The sequence below is a fragment of the Pteropus alecto genome, unplaced genomic scaffold (genome assembly GCF_000325575.1).
Source record: "Pteropus alecto unplaced genomic scaffold, ASM32557v1 scaffold245, whole genome shotgun sequence".
Classification (NCBI taxonomy): domain Eukaryota; kingdom Metazoa; phylum Chordata; class Mammalia; order Chiroptera; family Pteropodidae; genus Pteropus; species Pteropus alecto.
Genome location: NW_006436669.1, coordinates 589,734 through 612,261, shown reverse-complemented (window position 1 = coordinate 612,261; position 22,528 = coordinate 589,734). Strand labels below are relative to the sequence as shown.

Here is a 22,528-nt window from a genome sequence, read left to right as displayed (position 1 = left end):
GCTAGATGGCCTTGGAGGCTCATTAATTCTTCTCTTTTGAGAGACAACCATGTAAGTAGGTCATTAGATTAGGATTGGCTCAATGGAGCTAAACTGGTACAAGCTACTTAGCTTCATCAGCTCCCCTGCTTTAGTTATATGTTTCTTTGATCAGGAAGCTCCCATTATTACATGGTCAATGCATTTTTTTCTTATTCAAATTCCTTTTCAATACCTAGAGTAGTACTGTTTTAAGTCCCTTGCTTTTAGCTCTTTTTATGGTGTTCAGGTATGTACAGATAAGATTCTTCTCTCTATAAGTTAGAGAAACTAGAGAGATGCTTTTTTTTTTTTCTTTGATGCCTTTTGGCCTGATTTCTTCAATTAAACTTCATTTTATGTTTATACCATGTGATGCTAGTGACCTTTTGCGTAACAATCCCTTGGCTTAAATAAGCATTCTAGATGATTTCTTTCAAAGTCTATACACCCAGTTTTGAACATTTTTCAAATTTTCAAATTCTTATTTCCAACTATTTTCTTTTTTTTTAAGTTTATTGGGGTAACATTGGTAAATACAATCATATAATTTTCAGGTGTACATTATAATTTCACATCTGTATATTCTATTGTGTGTTTACCACCCAAAGTTCAGTTTCCTTAAGCTACCATATATTTGATCTCCTTTACCCACTTCACCCTCACTCTACCCCTATATTTGACCCCCTTTACCTGGTCTATCTCCCCTCTCCTCACTCACTCCATACTCTCTGGTAACCACTAGTCCATGTCTATGTGTCTCTGTTTGTTTGTCCTGTTCATTTGGTGCTTTTAGGTTTATATCCCACATATAAGTGATATCATGTGATTTTCAAATTTTTCTGTCTGGCTTATTTTGCTTACTATGATTATTTCAAGGTCCACCCATGTCGTAGCAAATGGCAGCATCTCATCTCTTCTTATGGCTGAGTAATATTCCATTGTATATATGTACCACAGCTTCTTTAGTCAATCATCTATCGTAGGACACTTCAGTTGCTTCCATGTCCTGGCCACAGTGAATAATGTTACTATGAACATTGCTGAGCAAATATCTTTATAGATATGAGTTTTCAAGTCTTTGGGGTAAACACCCAGTGGAGGGATTGCTGGATCAAATGGTAGATCAACTCTTAGTTTTTTGAGGAAACTCCAAACTGATTTTATAGTGGCTGGATTAATTTGCAGTCCCACCAGCAGTGTATGAGGGTTCCTTTTTCTCTGTATCCTCTCCAACATCTGTTATTACTTGTCCTGTTGATTATAGCTATTCTAACATGTGTGAGATGGTATCTCATTGTGGTTTTGATTTGTATTTCCCTAATAGCTAGCTATGTTGAGCATCTTTTCATATATTTGTTGGCCATTTGCATATCCACTAGGGAGGTGTCAGTTGAAGTTCTCTGGCCATTTTTTGATTGGATCATTTGGTTTTGTTGTTGTTATTGAGTTGTATGAGTTTTTTGTATATTTTGGATAGTAAGTCCTTATAGGAGATGCTTGCAAACATATTTTCCCATTTGAATGGTTGTCTCTTTACCTTGTTGACGGTTTCTTTTGCTGAGCAGAAGCTTTTTAGTTTGATGTACACCCATTCATTTATTTTTGCTTTTACTTCCCTTGCCTTTGAGGTCAAATTCATAAAATCCTCTTTAAGTCTAAGGTCCTTGAGTTTAGTTCCTATGTTTTCTTTATCAATTTTATTGATTCTGGTCCTATATTCAGGTCTTTAGTCCATTTTGAGTTAATTTTGGTGTGCGGTGATACACAACAGTCTAGTTTCATTCTTTTGCAGGTGGATTTCCAGTTTTCACAGCACTATTTATTAAGAGGCTTTCCTTTCTCCACTATATGTTTTTGGCTTTTTTGTTGAAAATTATTTGCCCATATAAATATGGGTTTACTTCTGAGCTCTCAATTCTGTTCCACTGGTCCACGTGTCTGTTTTGCTGCCAGTATGATGCCGTTTTGATTAATTTTGCATTGTAGTATAATTTGAAGTCAGGCAGAGTGATACCTCCAGCCTTGTTCTTTTTTCTCAAGATGGCTTTGGCAATTTGGGGTCTTTACTGTATTTTCTTATTGTTTCTAGGAGAGTTCTTGTAGAGTCTTTAGGGTTTTCTATATAGAGAATCACGTCATCCACAAATAGTGACAGTTTGATTTCTTCGTTTCCTATTTCGATACCTCTTATATGTTTCTCTTGCACTTGCTAGGACCGCTAATGTTATATTGAATAAGAGTGATGATAGTGGACAGCCTCGCCTTGTTGCTGATCTTAGAGGTAAAGTTTTTAATTTTTCACCATTAAATATAATGTTGGCTGAGAGTTTGTCACAAATGGCCTTTATTATTTTAAGGTACTTTCCTTCTGTACCAATTTTGTTAAGTGTTTTGATCATAAATGGATGCTGTATCTTGTCAAAGGCATCTATTGATAATATCATATGATTTTTATTTCTTGATTTGTTTATGTGGTATATCATATGAATCAATTTGTGTATGTTGAACTATCCCTGTGCCCCTGGGATAAAGCCCACTTGATCGGGGTGTATAATCTTTTTAATATGTTGCTTGCTATATTCGGTACACTAGTATCTTATTTAGGATTTTTGCATCTGTGTTCATGAGAGATATTAGTCTGTAGTTTTCTTTTTTTGTGTTACCAGGTTTTGGTATCAGAGTAATATCAACCTCATAAAATGAGTTGGGAGGTATTGCCTCTTCTTCAATTTTTTGGAAGAGTGTGAGGAGAATAGGTATTAATTCTTCTTTGAATGTTTGGCAGAATTCACTGATGAAGCCATCTAGTCCTGGACTTTTACTTTTTAGTAGGTTTTTGATGATTGTTCCAATTTCCATACTGCTGATTGGTCTATTTAAATTTTCCAGTTCTTCTAGATTCAGTCTAAGAAGGTTGTATTTTTCTAAGTACTGGTTCATTTTTTCTAGGTTATTAAATTTGGCGTTATATACTTTTTCATAATATTCTTGTATAATCCTTTGTATTTCTGTAATAACCGTCGTAATTTCCCCTCTTTCATCTCTGATTTTGTTTATGTGTTTATGTGTCCTTTCTCTGTTTTCCTTCTCTGACCCAGTTATTTTTTAGTAGCATGTTGTTTAATCTCCATATATTTGGGGTTCTTCCTGATTTCTCTTTGCAGTTGATCTCTAGTTTCAAAACATTATGATCAGAGAATATATTTGGTATGATTTCAACCCTCATATTTGTTGAGGTTATCTCTGTGCCCCAGTATATGGTCGATTCTTGAGAATGTTCCATGTGCACTAGAGAAGAACCTATAAGCAGCTGGTTTGAGATGGAATTCTCTGTAAATGTCAATTATATCCAGTTGGTCTAATGTGTCATTTAGGGATGTTATTTCCTTATTGTTTTTCTGTTTGGATAATCTGTCTATATCCGACAGTCGGGTATTTAGGTCCCCTATCACTTTGGTGTTTTGGTCTGTTTCCCCCTTTCGTTCTGTCAGTAATTGCTTTACATATTTCGTGGCTCCCTGATTGGGAGCATAAATATTGATAAGTGTTATGTCTTCTCATTACATGATTCCTTTATCATTATGAAGTGTCTTTCTGTATCTTTCTTTACTTTTTTTTATTTCAAAGTCTAGTTCATCTGATATTAATACCGGTACTCTCGATTTTCTCTGAATGCCATTAGCTCGAGTACCGGTATTATCCACCCTTTTACTTTGAGTCTATATTTGTCTCTGGAACTGAAATGTGTCTCCTGGAGGAGCAAATGGTTGGGTATTGTGTTTTGATCCAATCTGCAACTCTGCCTTTTTATTGGTGAGTTCAGTCCATTTACATTTAGGGTGATTATTGAAATATGAGGTCTTCTTATAGTCATTTTATGCTTTGCTTTCTGATAGCTTGGTGTTTCCATTGCTTCATTGCCCTTGTGCTTCTGTTTCCTTTATTTTGGTTGTTTTTTTGTGTGTGGTTTTTCTCTTTAGTTCTTCTTGTTTTATGTTATATACTTCAGTTCTGAATCTTTGGTGTGTGGTTACCATTACAAATATTTAAAGGATAGTTTTATATGTGTGTGTGTGTGTGTGTGTGTGTGTGTGTGTGTGTATCTCCATTTTTCTGCACGTGTCTTATCTCCATTCCCCTTTGCGAATTTGGATCTTTGAATCCTCCCCTTTTTAGTCATTGTTAACTCAGTTTGTCCCTATGTATGCTGAACGATAATTATTATCTTACTATAGCAATTTTCTTCTTATTATTTAAGCTTATAAATAATAAACTCTTCTCAGTAAGATTTGCACTCCTCTGCTTCTATTTGCCTGATAGTCACTTTACTCATAATTATGTTTTTGGGGGTTTTTTTTGGTCATTTTGTTTTAGGTGACCTGACCTCTTTCAGTATTTCCTGTAGTGTAAGCCTCATAGTGGAGAATTCCCTCAATTTTTGTATGTCTGGAAAGGTCTTTATTTCTCCTTCATATCTAAAGGAGAGCTTAACTGGGTACATTATTCAAGGCTGGTAGTTCCTTTCATTTAGTAGTTTAAATATTTGATTCCATTCCTTTCTGGCTTGTAAGGTTTGCATTGAGAAGTCTGAGGATAATCTAATGGGTTTTCCTTTATAAGTTACCATTTTCTTATCCTTGAATGCCTTGAGAATTCTATCTTAGTCACTGATTTTTGATGACTTTATTACAATGTGTCTTGGTGAAGGCCTTTTGGGTTGAGATAATTGGGTGTTCTGTTGATTTGAATTTCAAGCTCCAGCTCATTCCTTAGATTTGGGAAATTCCATCCACTATTTTTCTGAAAATGCTTTCTAGTCCCTGCTCCTTTTCCTCACCTTCGATAATGCCCATTATTCTTATGTTTCCTCTCCTGATGGTATCGGCTAGTCCTTGTATTTCTCTTTCATTATTTTTCATTCTTTGGTTTCTCTCTTCTTCCTTCTGATTTATTTCTAGATTTCTGTCTTTGATATCACTGATCCTTTCCTCCATTTTGTCGGCTCTATTTCCCAAGCTTGCTATTTCATTTTTCAACTCTTGCAGTGTACTTTTTATCTCCAGAAGATCTATTCTTTTCTTTTTGAGGGTTTCCGTCTCCTTGCCTTGTTCATCTAGTTATTTTTTTTTAATTCCTGAAATTGTTGATATGATTTGTTTTGAATCTCACTGAGTTTTTTCAGAGGTACCATCCTGAAGTCTGTGTCATTTAAGTTGCATATTTCTATGTCTGTAAGCTTATTTTCTGGAGTTTTTCTCTTTCTTTCTGAGATGACTTGTCAACTTTGTTGTTCATGGTGTTTAATGGACAACTTCTCTGACTGAGGATTAATGGAAGTGTATTCGGCTGTTTTTACAGAAAGAAGATTTATTATATAAAGGTCTCTCTTTAGCTTGCTGCAAAGAAGGCGCTTTTCTTTTGGTTTCTAGTAGTTGAATTCTTGGATCCTTGCTTTATATAAAGCTTTAAAAATGCTTTGTTATTGTCTTATAGATATTTTATCACACTCGCTACCCTCACTTTCAGTCCCTGTCAGTGTCAGCAACGGTCTCGGCAGCATTTGCTCATATTCCCCTGGGTCTCCGTGGTGATCGGTTTCAGAGAGTATGGGAGGAGGGGCCCTCTGGTTTGGGAGTTAGGGCTGTGGTTCAGCCCCAGTTTTGCAACCATGGGCGGTAAAAATCAACTGTTGTTTCTTTGCCATTTCGCCCCGCTTCTCTGCCTTCTGCCCTAATGACAGCACTGCCGCTGGTTGGTTAGCTTTCCCAGGCAGGGCTGTTCAGGGAACTTGCTGATTCATCTCCCCACCCCCTTCTACAGCAGGCTCTGGTGGCTACAAGAGGCAGCTTCTTTATTTTTCCTAGACCACCGCCCGACACTTGGAGTTCTGACCTGTGGTAGCTCTTATGCACAGATCCCACACTCAATGTGCTGGTATGTATGCAGTTTGGGTGTTTTTTGTTGAGTTTTAGATGTTCAGCTTATTGTTGTTTCACTCCACCATGTTTTTCCTAGAATCCCCCAACTATTTTCTTGATTTAACTTATGTTACCTAGGATCAAAAGTATAAAATTATGTTTGTTTTATTCCTTTCCCTCCATCACCATTCATCAAGTCCTCTCAACTTTTCTTTTGTATATGTTCTATATTTTCCCTATCTCACTGGCTATAAAGATTAATTTTATGTGTTAACTTGACTGAACCAAGATAGCTGGTGAAATATTATTTCTGTGAGGGTTTTTGGGATTTGAATCAGCAGACTAAGGAGAGAAGGTCACTCTCGCCAATGTGAGTGGTCATCCTCCAATTTGTTGAGGGCCTGAATAGTAAGTACATAAGGTGGAGAAACAACAAATGTGCTCTCTGCTTGAGGTTGACCATCCATCATCTTTTGCTCTCCAACATTGATGTTCTTGGTCTTTGGGCCTTCACACAGTCTAGGGCTTATACCATTTCCATTCACTCCTGGTTCTCAGACCATTGGACTTGAACTGAAATTATACCACCAACTTTCTTGGGCCTCCAACTTGCAGACAGCCAATTATGGCCATGGCACTTTTAAAATCTCCATAATAATGTGAACCAATTCCTCAAAATAAATTTATCTATGTCTATGTCTGTCAACTTATCTATTATCTATCTGTCTTTCTGTCTGTCTATCATCTATCTCTATCTATTGTCTATCTATCTATTTATCTATCTATCATGTATTAAACCTATTGGTTCTGTTTATCTGGAGAACCCTAAGATATAAGCCCAATACTTGTTCAGGCATAGACTATTCTTTTAACATTTATTCTATCTCTTTCCAAGCTATCATACACAGTTTATTAACTTTTGTCATTAACCTCTCCTTAAAAAGAAACTGCAAGCACATATTTTATGCATTCGTATTTCAAGTAGTTGTGAAAAAACTAAAACTGAAAACATATAGGTAGCATCCTCAGATTTCCTTTTTCTATTTCCAAGTATCTTAATTCTGTAGGCTTGATGGAAAGGAGTATGAAAAATATTTTAAACAAGCATCTCAAATGATTAACATCAGGTAATTCAAAAAACATATTTTGAGAAACATTGCTTTATGATGTTTCTTTTACTTATCTGTTTCCCGTTTCTCTTCTTTATGAATTCATTGGTACTGCTATGCTGCTCACTGTCCTCTGAACTCATCTGTAAATCCCTTTCCCCAAGTTTTTTCTTCTAATTTTCTCCTTCAATCCTTTCTCATTCCTCTTCCACCTACACTAATCAGAATCAATTGCATCGAACAAAACCAGCTCTTGCTTCAAATAAAGTTTTCACTTTTTTCCTAAATCAAGATGCTATTTAGTTCACCACAGCATTTATTTTCTTTACACTGAAACCAAGCACATCTGTGTTTCTCTTATAGCAATTAGCCATACCCTTCTTTAGTGTTAGTATGTATTTTTATGCTTACGTATCATAGCTTTTCCACCAGAAAATAAGCTCCTTGAAGACAACGATGTCATCTTTCTTATTCCCTTATCTAACTCAGAAAAATGCTTATGTTTATCAATATATTAAATGAATATCAATATATTCATTTATTTTGGCATGATTCTTGTAGCATGAAAATAATGTCTCAAGAAACAGATTCATATTACATATATAAAAAGAACATAGTTGTTGCAAGTAAAATAATAACTTAAGTATTAGTCTGCAAGAAAGGTTATTTATTTGTATACACACACAAACACATGTAATATTTGCTTGGTTTACTTTGTTCTTGTAAATCTCTCAATGTGTCCATTGAGAGACTTACAATTTAGGATATTTTTCCAAAATAAGAAATATGTCTTTCTTACATAATTAAATATGAAATAAAGTTCAAGTCTTCATGTCTCATGTAAATTATTTTGATTCTACATGATTGTAAGTAAGAACACTAGCATTAGTCAAAGGGTAATAATAATTACAAGAGAACCCACAAAGCCTTTACCAATTCATGTAATATAATCAAGAATAATAATATCTGATCTCAGGATCAAAAACAGCGCAATTCCAGTATCCTATATTGTATGTATATTTACCATTTCTATCTTAGAAGGCAATATTTCTGTTATTTGGCCATATATCTAGCATTTTATTATCATTTCATATGTTTAATTTGTAAAATGTCTTTTTAAATGTAATGTAATTCATAATCACTGAGAAGAATTATAAAATTATGTTTCTGTTAATTTGTCTAGGTCAGTATTACATAAACTTTGGCCAAAGTCAATCATAACAAGCTCTAAGAGTAAGTATAATATGTTTTTTGTATATAAATAATAAATGTCAAAAGGTAAAGTTCAATAGAGCAATAGATAACATGATAACATTTCTTTGATAGAAAACATTAGAGCATACACTACAAGGTGCAAAAATTAATTTTCTTTCTACCTTCTAAGGTCTTCTGGCTGGACTAAAAATCAAATTAACATGAGAGATTAACAGGAAAAAAATGATCAAATTTATTATGCATGTAAATGCATGGGTTCCATAAGAATATGAGACCAGATGACAAATTAGGAAGTTAAGGCTTATATGACATCTTGAACTAAGAAGATGGGGGTTGGGGGGTTGTGGTTTGGGACTTCAAAGGGCAAGTCGGCAATTCACATGGAGATGGAAAATCATATGTCTGAAAAACAAATGTTTGTTGGGCCATCTTTAACAATGGGACACAGAGGGTACTTGGATAAAATGGGCATTGCTGGTTTCTCCCTGTCTATCATATCGACTTCATATTAAACTATAGGTATCTATGATAATAGGATCTTCCTTTTAGATAGTTACAGGAAAGTTCTGTAGTTTTTCCTGAATCTTTATTTTTAAAAAATAACAAACTTAAAATCAATACTGCAAAAGGCATATTTGGGGATGCCAAATTCTGTTCCCCTTATCATCAAACATAATTTACTAGGTAAATTTTCTATTGTACAAGCAAAGGAGTATTCACTATTTCCCCCTGAAATAGATCTTCTCCATCTCCATGCTGTTATCTACACTATTCTCTCCTTCAGGATCCATCTCAAACTGTATCTACTCTGAGATCACCCATGTAGTACCTGTGCTCCTGAGATGGAAACTGAACAATACAAAATTGGATAATATTATATCCTTGCCTTTGAGAACCAGTAGGCCAGATATATTTATTTCCCATGATTCAGGAATAATGGATGATTAAGGAAAATTTAAAAAATGATTTTTACACTCAGCCTTGTAAAATAGGAGTTGATCTCTGAAACAGTAAAGGAGAAGGACATTTAACGGTAACAGTGCAAACAAAAGCAGCAAGGTGTAGTTATTCCTTGAGATTAAAGAAAAATAATCAATATGGAAACTGAGAAACACCGTGACTTAGGAAATGTCAAGCAAAACAGGGTCGAGAACCCCACTGAAGGTGAGAAAATGAAACTTCTGAAATTTCATTCTATTTATATTCCTTCTATGTGGTTCTATCCCCCATATTTCTATTATATAAGCATAATGTTGAAATTTATTTTTTTGTCTCATTAATAGGAAGCTATTTTTATTTTCTGAACATATTCAACCAAAAAATTCCACAGTTTGTTAAGGCTGGTCAAAATAGAACATGTCACTGAGAGAAAAAGTTGTCTTCTTTCCATTTGTTATGAGGTAAAAATAAATACAATGAATCTAACAGCCATACTAAATCTTTAACAAAATATTAAAAAGATTAGAGCTCTCTTACTTTATAGTGAAAACCTGACCTTGATTATATAACAATAGACTTCAGAGGGTCAATTACTGCACTCATAAACAATATGAATGATTAATGTATTTAGGAGAAATTTCTGATAATTTTCCTACATATTTTTAATGGCTAAAATTAATTTTATGCTTATGTTATCCAAATAATGGCTTCAGTTTTCCATTTATAGAAATGTTGCTATTTCTGTAATGTATCTGATCTAACAAGTTTTAGCTCTTCTGTGCATAGTTTTATGTGCATAGTGACTTAGAAAATGGCAAACAACACAGAATTGAGAACCCCACTGAAGCTGAGAAAATGAAACTTCTGAAGGTTTATCCTATTTGTATTTCTGCTATGTGGTTCTTTCCCCCATGTTTGATAAGGCATAGTTTTTGCCTCTGTTGAAATGGGAATTTTCTACCATGGATGGAACTAGAGGGTATTATGCTGAGTAAAATAACTCAGAGAGAGAAAGACAAATACTTAAACACAACAGAAACAGGCTCATAGATATAGAAAACATTTTGATGGTTGCCAGATGGGAGAAGGTATTGGGGTTACGGGTAAATAGAGGAAAGGGATCAAGAAGTACAAATTGGTAGTTACAAAATAGTCATGGGGATATAAAGTATAGCAAAGGAAATATAGTCAACAATATTATAATAATTATGTTTGGGTCAGAGGAGTACTAGATTTATTGGGGTTATCACTTCATCAATTATATAAATGTCTAATCACTATATAGTGCACATGAAACTAATATAATGTTATATGTCGAGTGTAATTGAAAAAAATTTTTAAATACTTAAAAAATGGAGTTTTCAACTGCACAGTACTGGGCTTTATTATCAATCAAATGATTACTGGTCTCAGAAACAGAATATAAGGTTGCAAAAATATCTGTGAACCAGTGAATGATCTCTATTCTGAATCCCAAATTAAATTTAGACTAAAGAGCTAAGAAAAAAATAAATTATTAACTATATTAATTAAACAGAAGTTTCTAAGAATGAAAAAATATATAATTCCTAAGTTTGGGCCCCATTGTTTACTCTTAGTGTAAGTTAAGGTGAACCAGTTTATTCCTCCCTTAATTCTTAAATATTTTAATTTTAATGGTACAAGGAAGCTATATAAAATGTTTTCCTCATGAAATATGATTTTCCTTCCTATTACATTTGAAGAAATATATATATTATAATCTATGCTCTCATTACAAAAGGTAAATCACACATCACTGTCACCTGTTCAGAATATCAATTTCGGGAGGAATATTGCCTCAATGTATTTGTATTCATAAATGTTTTAACGAAATTCCATTTCAAAATTACCTTTCAACAAAGCCATTTTTCACAATTGAATCTTTTTCTTGGACAGAGAAATTTGTTTTATTAAAAATGTATTTATTTCAACTGTATATATAAGATGCCTAGAGTGTTAGAAACAAAAATATCACAAAGGATATTATGGTATCAGTTTTCATAAAGTAATCTCTAAGTTTTAAAGTAACAAAGTATGAATAGAATTTCTAAAACTGTGGCCATACGTTTATATTAGAAATATAAGGTCTTGAACATACCTGGGATATTAGGACTGAAAAAATAATGTAACATTCTCCAACATTGTTATTCAAGTTATATGAGGAATGCTTTTGTAAGTCAGTTAATCATGAGTAAAGAGTCATTAGCATTATTTGTCATATACCTTATGTTTGGAACTAGAAAAGCCAAGATAATGAAGTATATTACACATTGTACCTTAAAGCAAAACTATAAAATGAAATCAATAGCATTTGAGTTGTTGTATCATCAGTTTAAGGTTTATCTTAATTGTCCTGTCTTTTATTTCTGATTGAAAGGTTAGCTATTGAATCAAAACACAATGACATATTTATAGAGAGTTATGGGTTTTTTCTTCCACATTTAATGATAATTATCATTTTACCATAAAAGAAAACTTGCATTTCAATTGTAGCACTCCATAAATCAAACTGAGCCAAAAAGATACATATTATTGCTTTTGTTCTACATAAAAATATAGGAATGTGGATAATTTTGTGGCAGTAATATCGATATAAGTTTCTGTGAAAGTTCTTCTGAATACAGATTCTTTGAAGACTTTTCAGGAACCCAGGAGGGATTGAGGTGGTCCGGGGAGACAGAGATCATAGACAGGAACAAAAGAGGATTCATGATTTTGAAATAACATATGCAAAACATTAATGCATTCACATTTATCTTTCATTCATAAAATGAAGATAATTATTTGATCAAAAATAATGGGGGCCAAAATACATGAGAACAAGAAGAAATTATGGATACTTGACAGAACAGGACCTGCAGAAGAGAAATAAAAACTGAGAATCTGGAAGACCAGAGGGTTTGTGGCAAAGGACTGAGAACTCAGCCTTTACTTTCTGGCTATATATGGAAGGAGAGAAATCCTCCAAAGCTCTCCAGAGTCCCTGTAATATCAAGCACTGGGAGGCAGTTCCTAAATACATTTCCATAATTAAGACATTTTACTGACTCCATCTGTTACAATGACTACCTAAATTATGGCAATGAAAAAGTGACAAGTCTGCTATGGCATAGGAGGTACAGGTGGTATGTATGCTGTATATTTGCTTACTGTTAGCCTGATATTCAGATCCCTTCATAATAGCCTTAACTTTCCAGACTCACTAATTCATTGGACAAACCTTTATTGAGTATATTCATATGCTGCGCATTTTAAGCTATTGGGATATATCTGTACACATAGACAAAAAACTCTGTCCTCATAGAGTTTAAATTCATAACAAATGTTTCTACTATATTCTGCTCTCCAGCCACACTGGAATATCATTATGCTTCATATGGATATATGAAATATAATCATAAATCTATTTTTTTCTTTTCTACTATATCCTGTATTCTGCTAACTTGAGATAGTCTTTTCTTCTGCTGTCAAGTGAAAGCTCAAGAAATCCCATGAGTTGTTAAAAATGTGATTCTAATTAATAGAAAGTACTATGATCATGATAAGTTTTAAAAATAATAGATTCTCTAATTCAATATATCAGTCAATATTTCAAATTTCATTTAATGGTAAATTTTTTCTCTCTTCCTAGCTGTGTTCTTGGAAAGTCTACTGCCTCTAACGAAGAGTTTGTAAAAGACTTCCTTTTTCTCTATTCATCACCTCCTTGCCAGTTTACTAGAAACTGCATTTTTAACACTCAGGTTGCCATCATTTACAGTTGGAGACTGAGGAGAAAAGATTGGTAAGGTAGGAAGGAAAGTTCCAAATTAAATATTACTATTGTGAAGTAGTTGAACATACTTTGCATCAGACCTGTGTTTAAAAGAGACATCATCCATGGGTCACTTTCAGCACTGGAGTGCTCTCCTGCAGCAACTTGATTTGGTCAACATGTTTCATTTAATTCTGTTTTATCACTTCAGTAGAAATCCAGCAATTCATCTCCAACTTTTGCTGTTTGCATTCTCATCACTCCTCCAGGTGACCCTGTTAAATAGGATCTACAAAAGCTATCATTCACATGTGTCACAAGTCCGGACCTTGGGTGACATTCATAAGCTCTTTGCCTGCATAATTCTGGGAGCACATTCTTCTTTTAAAGTAGTTGTGATGACCCTCTACTGCAGCCATCAGAACAGCTTTTCAGCTCTATAGTTTACACTCTGGATTACCTAACAGGTCTCAGACATGAATCTATTATGCCCTATGAAACATAGGACACAGTGGTCTTACTCCAGTTGCCAACATTAAAACTGAGAAGAAAGTATGTATCCTCACAAATTGGATTTTACTTGCTTCTCTGTATGGTTAAAGCATATAATGCAACAATGTTTAGATAGGTCACAAAATTTTTAATTAAAAAAATACAAAATAACATTGAAAAGTAGAATAATATAAAAATTTGGCAAATAACAACCCTAACTTAACCCTAACCCTAACCCTAACCCTAACCCTAATCTTATCCCTATACCTAACCATGACCATAACACTAACCCTAATCCTAACCCTAACTATATTATGGGTACAAAAATTAGATACTGAATATAAAATAAAATTTTGAAGACTTCCCTATGAACTTGAATTTCATGAAAACAGTAGACTGAAATTATATTCCTTATGCAACAATGTTTAGATAGGTCACAAATATTTTAATTTTAAAAAGGAGATATACAACATAACATTGTAAATTAAGAATAATATGAAAATTTAGCAAATAACAACACTAACCATAACCCTAACCCTAACCTTAACCCAAAACATCACCCTATACTTAACCATAAGTCTAACCTCACACTAATCCTAACCTTAAACCTAAATGTAACCCTGACCCTAACCCAACACTAACTCTAACAGTAACATTAACCCTAACACTAACCCTAACCCCAAATCTAACACTAACGCTAAAACTAACCTTAATCCTGACGCTAACCCTAATCCTAAACCTTATCCTAACCCTAACCCTAAACTTAACCTAAACCTAACCCTAACTGTAACACCAACCATAACCCTAACCCTAACCCTAACTCTAACCCTAACTCTAAACAAAACTGAATCCCTCAACTCTAACCCTAAACCTAATCGTCACTCTAATCGAACTCTAACTCTAACAGTAAACCTAACCCTAATCGTAACCCATAAACCCTAACCCCTAACTCCTAAACTCTACCCTGAAACCCTAAACCTAACACTAACCCCAATCCTAACGCTAACCTTAACCGTGACCCTATTCCTATTTATGGGTAGATAATTAAGTACTGAATATAAAATGAATTTTTGAATACTGCCCTATGAACTTGAATTTCATCAAAACAGCAGACTGAGCCTATATTCTTTATGCAACAATGTTTAGATAGGTCACAAAATTTTTAATTTTAAAAAGAAAAACTGCAAAATAACATTGTTAATAAAAAATAATGTGAAAATTTGGAAAACAACAACCCTAACTTAACCCTAACCCTAACCCTAACCCTAACCCTAACCCTGACCCTATTAATGAGTAGATATATTGGATACTGAATATAATATAAATTTTTGAAGACTGTCCTCTGAACTTGATTTTCAACAAAATGACAACTTGAGCCGGTAGGCCTTATGCAGCAATGTTTATTAAGGTCATAAAAATATTAATTTTAAATAGAAAAAATATAAAATAACATTTTAAATGAAGAATAATTTGAAAATTTGGCAAATAACAACCCTATCACTAACCCTAAGGCTAACCATCACTCTAACCCTAACACTAAACCGTAACACCTAGCCACTAAATCCATAATCTCTAATCCCTAAATCCTAACCCTAACCCTACACCCTAAACCTAACACTAACCCTGTTTATGGGTAGATAAAGTAGATATTGAGTATAAAAACAATTTGAAGACTGCACTATGAACTTCTCTTTCATCAAAACAGCAGACTGAGCTTTTATACGTTATGAAATAATGTTTAGATAGTTCATAAAAATTCTAATTTTAAAAAGAATAATACAAAATAACATTGTAAATGAAGAATAATATGAAAATACGACAAATAACAACCTTAACCTAACACAAATTCTAACAATAAACCTAACACTAACTCTAACCCTAAACCTAATTCTAACACCTAACCTCCAAACCCTAACCCCTAAACACTAATTCTAACCCTAACCCTAACCTTAATTCATCCCTAACCCTAAACCTAACCCTAACCCTAACACTATCCTAACCCTAAACATAAACCTAACCCTAACCCAAACCCAAACTCAACCTTATTTATGGGTAGATAAATTAGATACTGAATATAAAATAAAATTTTGAAGACTGCCCTATGAACTCGAATTTCATCAAAACAGCAGACTGAGCCTAGATTTTTATGCAACAATGTTTAGATAGGTCACAAAAATTTTAATTTTAAAAAGGAAAAATAAAAAAATAACATTGTAAATGAAGAATAATACGAAAATTAAGCAAACAACAACCCTAACCCTATCCCTAACCCATAACCCCTAACTCCTAAACCATAACCCATAATCCCTAAACCCTAACCCATATCCTGACCCTAAACTTAAACCTAACCCTAACCCTCAACCAACCCTAACCCTAATGCTAACCCTAAGCTTAAACAAACCCTGACCCATAACCCCTAACCCATAACCTATGACCCCTAACACCTAAACTCTAAACCTAAACATAACCCTAACCCTAACCCTAAACGAAACTGTAACCCTAACACTAACCCTAATCCTATTTATGGGTAGATAAATTAGATATAGAATATAAAAATATTTTTTAAGACTGCCTTATGAACTTGTATTTCATCAAAACAGAAGTGAGCCTATATTCTTTATTCAAAAATGTTTAGATAGGTCCCATTATTTGAAAGGGAGAGTACATCCTGATGAGAACTCAATCCATTGCGATAAAAAATGTGGTATGGTGTTTCAATGCTATGGTTCATTTGTTGCCATGAACAGGGGAGAGAAAAACTATAAACTTTAGAGAAAGTCCTCAGCACATGCAATGTATACAGGTTTTTTAATACATGCATTCTGTAATCCGGAAGTCCATTCAACAATTTAGTGCTAGAATTGGTGTATGCTCTCAAGTCTAAGGTGGCACTCTAACAATGATGAGGAAGGAATTACAATTCTTACTTGTCATGCGTGTCATACATTTTTGATTTGAGCAAAATCTTTACCCCAGTGTTCTTGACTACAGTGAAGTTCTAAGTCAGTTTAATATGAATGTAGCTGTGTAGATGATGCAACCAGTTTTCAGTACCAAAGAGCTGGTGGGAATCACTATATAGAGATCCATGATATCGAACTTACCATCTTGATAGACTGCAGGAGCTGATACTAATTAGTGGCAAGATTTGTAGTTTTTAGTAGTGGCCCTTTAACACGTGTCCTAGACATTGTTTCTTGACCAAGCCAAAAGAAAAGCCAATGTGACTTGCGTGTAGTGTCACCAACGAAAGTGACGAGAAATCTTTCTGGTGAGAATATTCTTGTAATCTGTGTCCTCAGCAAACTGTTCTATACATGAACAAAAACAATGTTTTGGAATGCCTATGCAAATTGAAATCATTTTCCAAAGATGTTTCTGATGAGACACTAACATACTGGTGGAGCCTTAAAGCGTGGATCTGAATATGTTTAATCAGGAAATTAGATCACTCTGATGAAAAATGATTGCAGCAGTGCCTTTAAATTCGGTCACTTCCATGCTGCAAACTTCTTTTTCTTTGTGGTGCTCTAAATGCATCCTATATACCAAGCAATAAATATATAATCTGAATTGCCTGCATTATTGTTCTAAGAGGAGACTTGACATCTGCAGTGTGTGAAGCAAACATGGAAGCATCCAACATTTAAAAAGTGACAAAGCAATTATGGAAAATAGGCAGATTTCAAGGTGGAAATTCGTACGAAGAGGGTTAAATTTGCCATGGTTTGAAAGGGAGCATATATCCTGAAGAGAACTTAAACCATTGCGATAAACAATTTGGCATGCTGTTTCAATACTGTGGATCATTGTTGCCATGAAGAGGACAGAGAAAATCTATAATCTTTAGAGAAAGTCCGTAGCACATACAAAGGAAACATTTTCTAAATACTTGCATTCTGTAAGACAGAAATCCATTCAACAATTCAGTGCTAAAATTGGTGTATGCTGTGAAGTGTAAGGCAGCACTCTTAACAATGAAGAGGAAAGGATTACAGTTCTTACCTGTAATGCGTATAATACATTTTTGATTTGAGCAAGATCTTTACCCCAGAGTACTTGACCGAAGTGAAGTTCTAAGTCAATCTGAAGCAAATGTAGCCTTGTTTATGATGCAACCAGTTTTCAGTACCGAAGAGCTGGTGGGAATCACTCTATAGAGATCCATAATATCGAACTTACCATCTTCATAGACTGCATGAGCTGATACTAATACATTGGCAGATTTTGTAGTTTTTACTAGGAGCCCTTTAACAGATGTCCTATACATAGTTTCTTGGCCAAGCGGAACGGAGGGCCAATGTGTCTTGCGTGTCGTGTCCCAGGAGAAAGTGATGAGAAATCTTTCTGGTGAGAATGTTCTTGTAATCTGTGTCCTCAGCGGCTTGTTCTATAAATGAAAAATAATATTTTGCAATACCTATGGAAATTGAAACCGTTTCTAAATGACACTTCTGATGAGACACTGACACACTGGTGGAGCCTTAAAGCATGGATCCAAAAATGCTTAACCGGGAAGTTATATCACTCTAAAAAAAAAAAATGCTTGCAGCACACCTGTTGCTGTGTTTGTCTGTGTCTAAATGTGTGTGAAGTAGAAATGTGGTTGTGTGATATCCAAGCAGATGGAAATATGTGAGTGCCCTCCTGTATGTGACTATTTGAATGTTTCTATGAGAGTTCTATGAAATTCACATTTCTTTAATAATGTGAGAGCATTGTTCATCCACTTTGTGGGAGTAAGGAAAAGAAATGAACCCATAAGATCTCAACCATCTCACACCCGAGCCCAGATTCATTAGATGGAGCTTCATGTGCTGTCTCCCCACAATCATCAGGTTACTCACAGCCTGCTCAGGCCAGTATACAGGTCAGGACCAGAATCTCCTGTCCTCAGGAGGTGGCTGACACACTTGCAATCGATGACCAAAAAAGGCTCTGTCCTCCTGTGGCCACAGCTCAGTCCAGGGCCCAGGCTAAGAAGGAGACTGGCTGTGGTGTCTCTCAGATATTTTCTTCTGTATTGACAGAGGAAAGTTTCATTAGCTCCAAGTTTACCTAGGCCTTCACCCTTCCAATTTTACTTCACTTATTAAATTTCTTGTAATATTGTAAAAGACTATACAAGGTGACCCGCCTTTCCAGTGGCCAGCCATATCATGTGTGAATTTCAGACATCTCAGCAGTGGGCCTAGACACCTTGCCACACACAGCAGCCACCAATTGATTCTCTGGCACCTTTCTCCATCCCCCACATCTATTTTCATTTGATGTCTGAAAGAATTGACCCAATGATCCATTGAGCAGGATTTGCCTCGGGGAAGGCCTCACATCTTGTACTGTCCCTTAATGAATACGGATTGTTTCTGGGGAGCAATCACAATAGAGTTTCAGACAGAGAGAATCACCTCGACAGAGCAAGATTATGAGAAAGCTGGCATCCTCCCAGGTCAACGAGATACCTTATTTAGCTTGAGGCCAACAGAACAAATCGCTCTCAAGTATCCTTTATTCTCTACAAAGTTGTTCATTGTTCTCCAAGGCTGAACTATTCTAAACATATTGAGAAAGGGTCCTGAGTGTCCCTCTGTCAGTAGCATACTAGCCTCTTTCCTCTTCTGTGTTTCTCGCTCCCTTATTCCAGAATGGATTACCCTGTCCCTCTTTTGGCTCTGGAGGAGCCGACATCTCAGGAAGAGTCGAACACACCCTTTTGGAGTCCTTCTCATTTTTAAAACCCAAAAGTAACGTGATGGACATGGTCTCAGACAACACCCAGGCATCTGGATTGCCACTCTGTTTCAAACACTCAGGTGACTCCAATTTTGTCCTCTATGTGGCTCTGTGACAGGATGGAAAACGATCCCAACTCATGTAAAAAAGTCTCAGTGTGTCTAGAAATCTCATCAGGAGAATGCCAGACTGGGGTTTGGAGCCTCCAAACCTGCCTCAGTCTCTCCATTAAACTCAATGAAACCTAGCAGGACTATGTAGCTTGACACCTTTACCAACATGTCAGGGGAGCTGCCTTCTATTCCAACATCTGTCTACTGTGTCGGCTGCTCAGCACATGCTGCCTGCTGTGTCACTTTCTCCCCAATGCTGAGCCCCTTTACACACATGTTGTTCTCCTTCTTCTGCACTTAGTCACTGATCCACACCGGTCTCATGTCTAAAACTCTGAATTGGTGTTGTGTGTTTATTTGTCAGTGTCTTGCTTTCCTTTTTAATTCCACATGGTAGCGAAAGTGGAATTGCTTAAAATTGCCAGTCTCAAAATGAATGGGGGAGTTTAGCAGCTCCTCAGTGGCCAAGGCCTAAATTCCAGGTGGAACGCAGCTCTGAAATTCCCAGAACTGAAAGGCAACCACTCGTCTCCGGACCAAACAAGTAGTGGCTCGACTGACCATTGGGCTAAGAAGAACAGCTTATGGCATCTTGGAGAATAAAATGCAGAAGCGACCATGATTTGGAAGGCCAAAGAGGTCAATGTGTGGCAGTGAAGTGGGCTTCCCAGCAGGCCAGCAGCTAATGACTGAACCATGGCATAGGGCAGTGCCAGCTTCCTGAGCCTTGGTTCTCCTGGTACTCCAGGAGCACTGAGGCTTGGAAAGATTGGGCAGCCACTGCTTCTAGTCTGCCCTTTGCTGAGGCTGAGAAGGTGGTGGTGCGATACACTAGTGGTGGCTCCTGTAGGGTTCTGCTCTTGATAAAGGCCCTGCTGTATGCAGCAGTCCTGACCTGCCATTTTCTGTTCAGGACACACAAATGCCACACTGGCAATGAAATGAGGCCACTAACCCATGGCACGGTCAAGGCTGTTATCACCAGCAACCTTCCAGTAGGGCGGTAGGCATGAAGTAACCAAGTGTCATAGAAGACCCAGGACAAGAATTGGCCTTGTTATTTCAAATGCCCTAGGAGACTGGCCTGGAAAGGGCCTGGAATTGGGAAGTCTGTGAGTCACCGCCTTGCCCCCACCCTGGGAAATGGCCCCCGTGTAAACCATTAAATGTCTGAGGGGCAGAGCATAGATGTACTTCCAGTCTCACAGCTACCCTGAACTGACTGGTCACCAATATTCATGCTCTTGCCCCACGCCCCTTGACCGATTCTGAAGTGAACACAAGCTACTTTTTCCTCCCTCCTACTCCCCACTGGTGTGTTTCTTCTCTGAGTCTGGCTCTGTCCTCCCTAGATTCTTCTGTAAACTATTCACCACCAGGCCTAGGGCACTTGGAAACCCCATGGGGAGCTCTGGGCAGGAAGCGGCCACTGGATAGGAGTTCATATTCTCTGGTCTATTTATTGGCAGAGGTGAGTTGCCCAATCAGCACTCCTTGGAGGCAAGACTATCTGTCAATTAATCACAGCTTTTGTCCATTGAATTGATTAGGGTCAGTCCTGGGGCACTCTCCTCCTTCTTTCCTCCATTGTCTCTTCCTCTGACACAGCAGCCTCAGTCTTTTTCCAGACTTCTCATTCCATTTTCCTTCTCACCTCATCTTCCAAGTCCACTCTCAGGGTCCTTCCACCTTCTTCGGCTTCTAGGCAGCCCATTCTCTTCCTACTCCACGTTTCCGTACTCCATTGCTGCCAGTTCTACCACCCTCCCTCCTCTCATTTGACTATCTTCCTTACCTCCTCTAAACACCTGTGATCCTCAGCTACCTATTCCAACACAGGTGGCCCATTCTCCCTTCCCTCACCCTCACAGTCTGTTTGCCCACAGCAGGGCTTTAGACCTCCAAAAAGCACCCTGCTCCTGGGACCTTGGCTGCTCTCAAGCCCACTACCCAGCTAGGCTGGGGCAGCCAGGGACTGGGTCCTGGGGATAGAGGGTAGGGTAAAATTTTTTAGGCCTGGTCAGTGCTTCAGAAGGTGAGACCCCACATACTCTCTGCCAGCCATAGTGCCATGCACAGTCCCTTTCCTCCTGAGGCCAGGAAGTCAGAGGGCTGAGTAGACCCATCTAGGCCCATGCATGCATGTCACAGAAGATAAAGGCCTCTGGATGCCTTGAGAGCCTGGCTGGGAAGCCTCCTTAACATCGGGGATCTTCATGTGTTCATGTGTCTGTATCAAACAGGCAGAGCCACAGCTTTCCTCATTTTCCCAGGCGGTTGTGGGTGTGTTGGACATGTTCCATGTCCCTCACTCCCTAAAGAATTGAGTTCAAATAGTTTTCTGGCTGGGAGTTTACAGTGCCCGTGTGTGTGTGTGTGTGTGTGTGTGTGTGTGTGTGTGTGTGTGTGTGTGTGTGTGTGTCAGAATTCTCAGAGGAAACTTTGAGATCTAGGGCCAGGTGAAAACATTTTAAGACTTGGCCTCAAAAGCATGATCCAAAAGAAGAAACGGAGACATCGGGAGTTGTGAAAATTAGAAAGCAAAGCTCTGCGAAACACCCTCTGAAGAGAAGCGATCAAAGAAAGGGCACCCTCAAATCACAGCAGCGGTATTGTTTTAATGAAAAAAAAAATGGCTAAAAGAATAAAGAAACAAAGGAAGGAAGGAAGGAAGGAAGAAAAATAAAGGAAGGGGAGGAAGGGAGGGAAGAAAGGAATGAAGGAAGGAAAGAAAGAGAAAAGAAAGAGAGAGAAGGAAGGAGAAGGAAGGAAGGAAGAAAGGAAGAAAGGAAGGAAGGAAGGAAGGAAGAAAGGAAGAAAGGAAGAAAGGAAGAAAGGAAGAAAGGAAGAAAGGAAGAAAGGAAGAAAGGAAGAAAGGAAGAAAGGAAGAAAGGAAGAAAGGAAGAAAGGAAGAAAGACCAAAGACACACAACAGGCATTTCACTGAAGGGGGAGGCAGGGGAGGTCATCATGATGGATGGTAAAAAAAGAAAAGAAAGAAATATCTCTCGAAAAGACTCAAACCGGAGGTTTTCCAAACATGCAAAGGAACATCACGGCAAGTCAGGGTGATCTCAGGACACAGCCACCAGGATACCTTCCAAGGAATAGAGAAAGGGAACAGTAACAAATTGCTGGTGAGATCAGGCCATGGAGAAACCAAGTCGCTCTCACATGACAGCCATATTGACGTCAAACAGCACAGCCACTCTG

At 36.9% G+C, this 22,528-nt stretch overlaps 1 protein-coding gene across 1 annotated transcript in view; it reads right to left on the bottom strand.

The window, feature by feature from the left end:
* Window positions 1-21,029, bottom strand: part of LOC112481153 (zinc finger protein 596-like) — a 107,223-nt gene extending 86,194 nt beyond the window's left edge. The window contains 1 exon segment of the mRNA XM_025047950.1: window positions 20,970-21,029. Within this exon segment, the coding sequence (XP_024903718.1) occupies window positions 20,970-21,029 (60 nt within the window).
* Window positions 21,030-22,528: the final 1,499 nt, after the last annotated feature.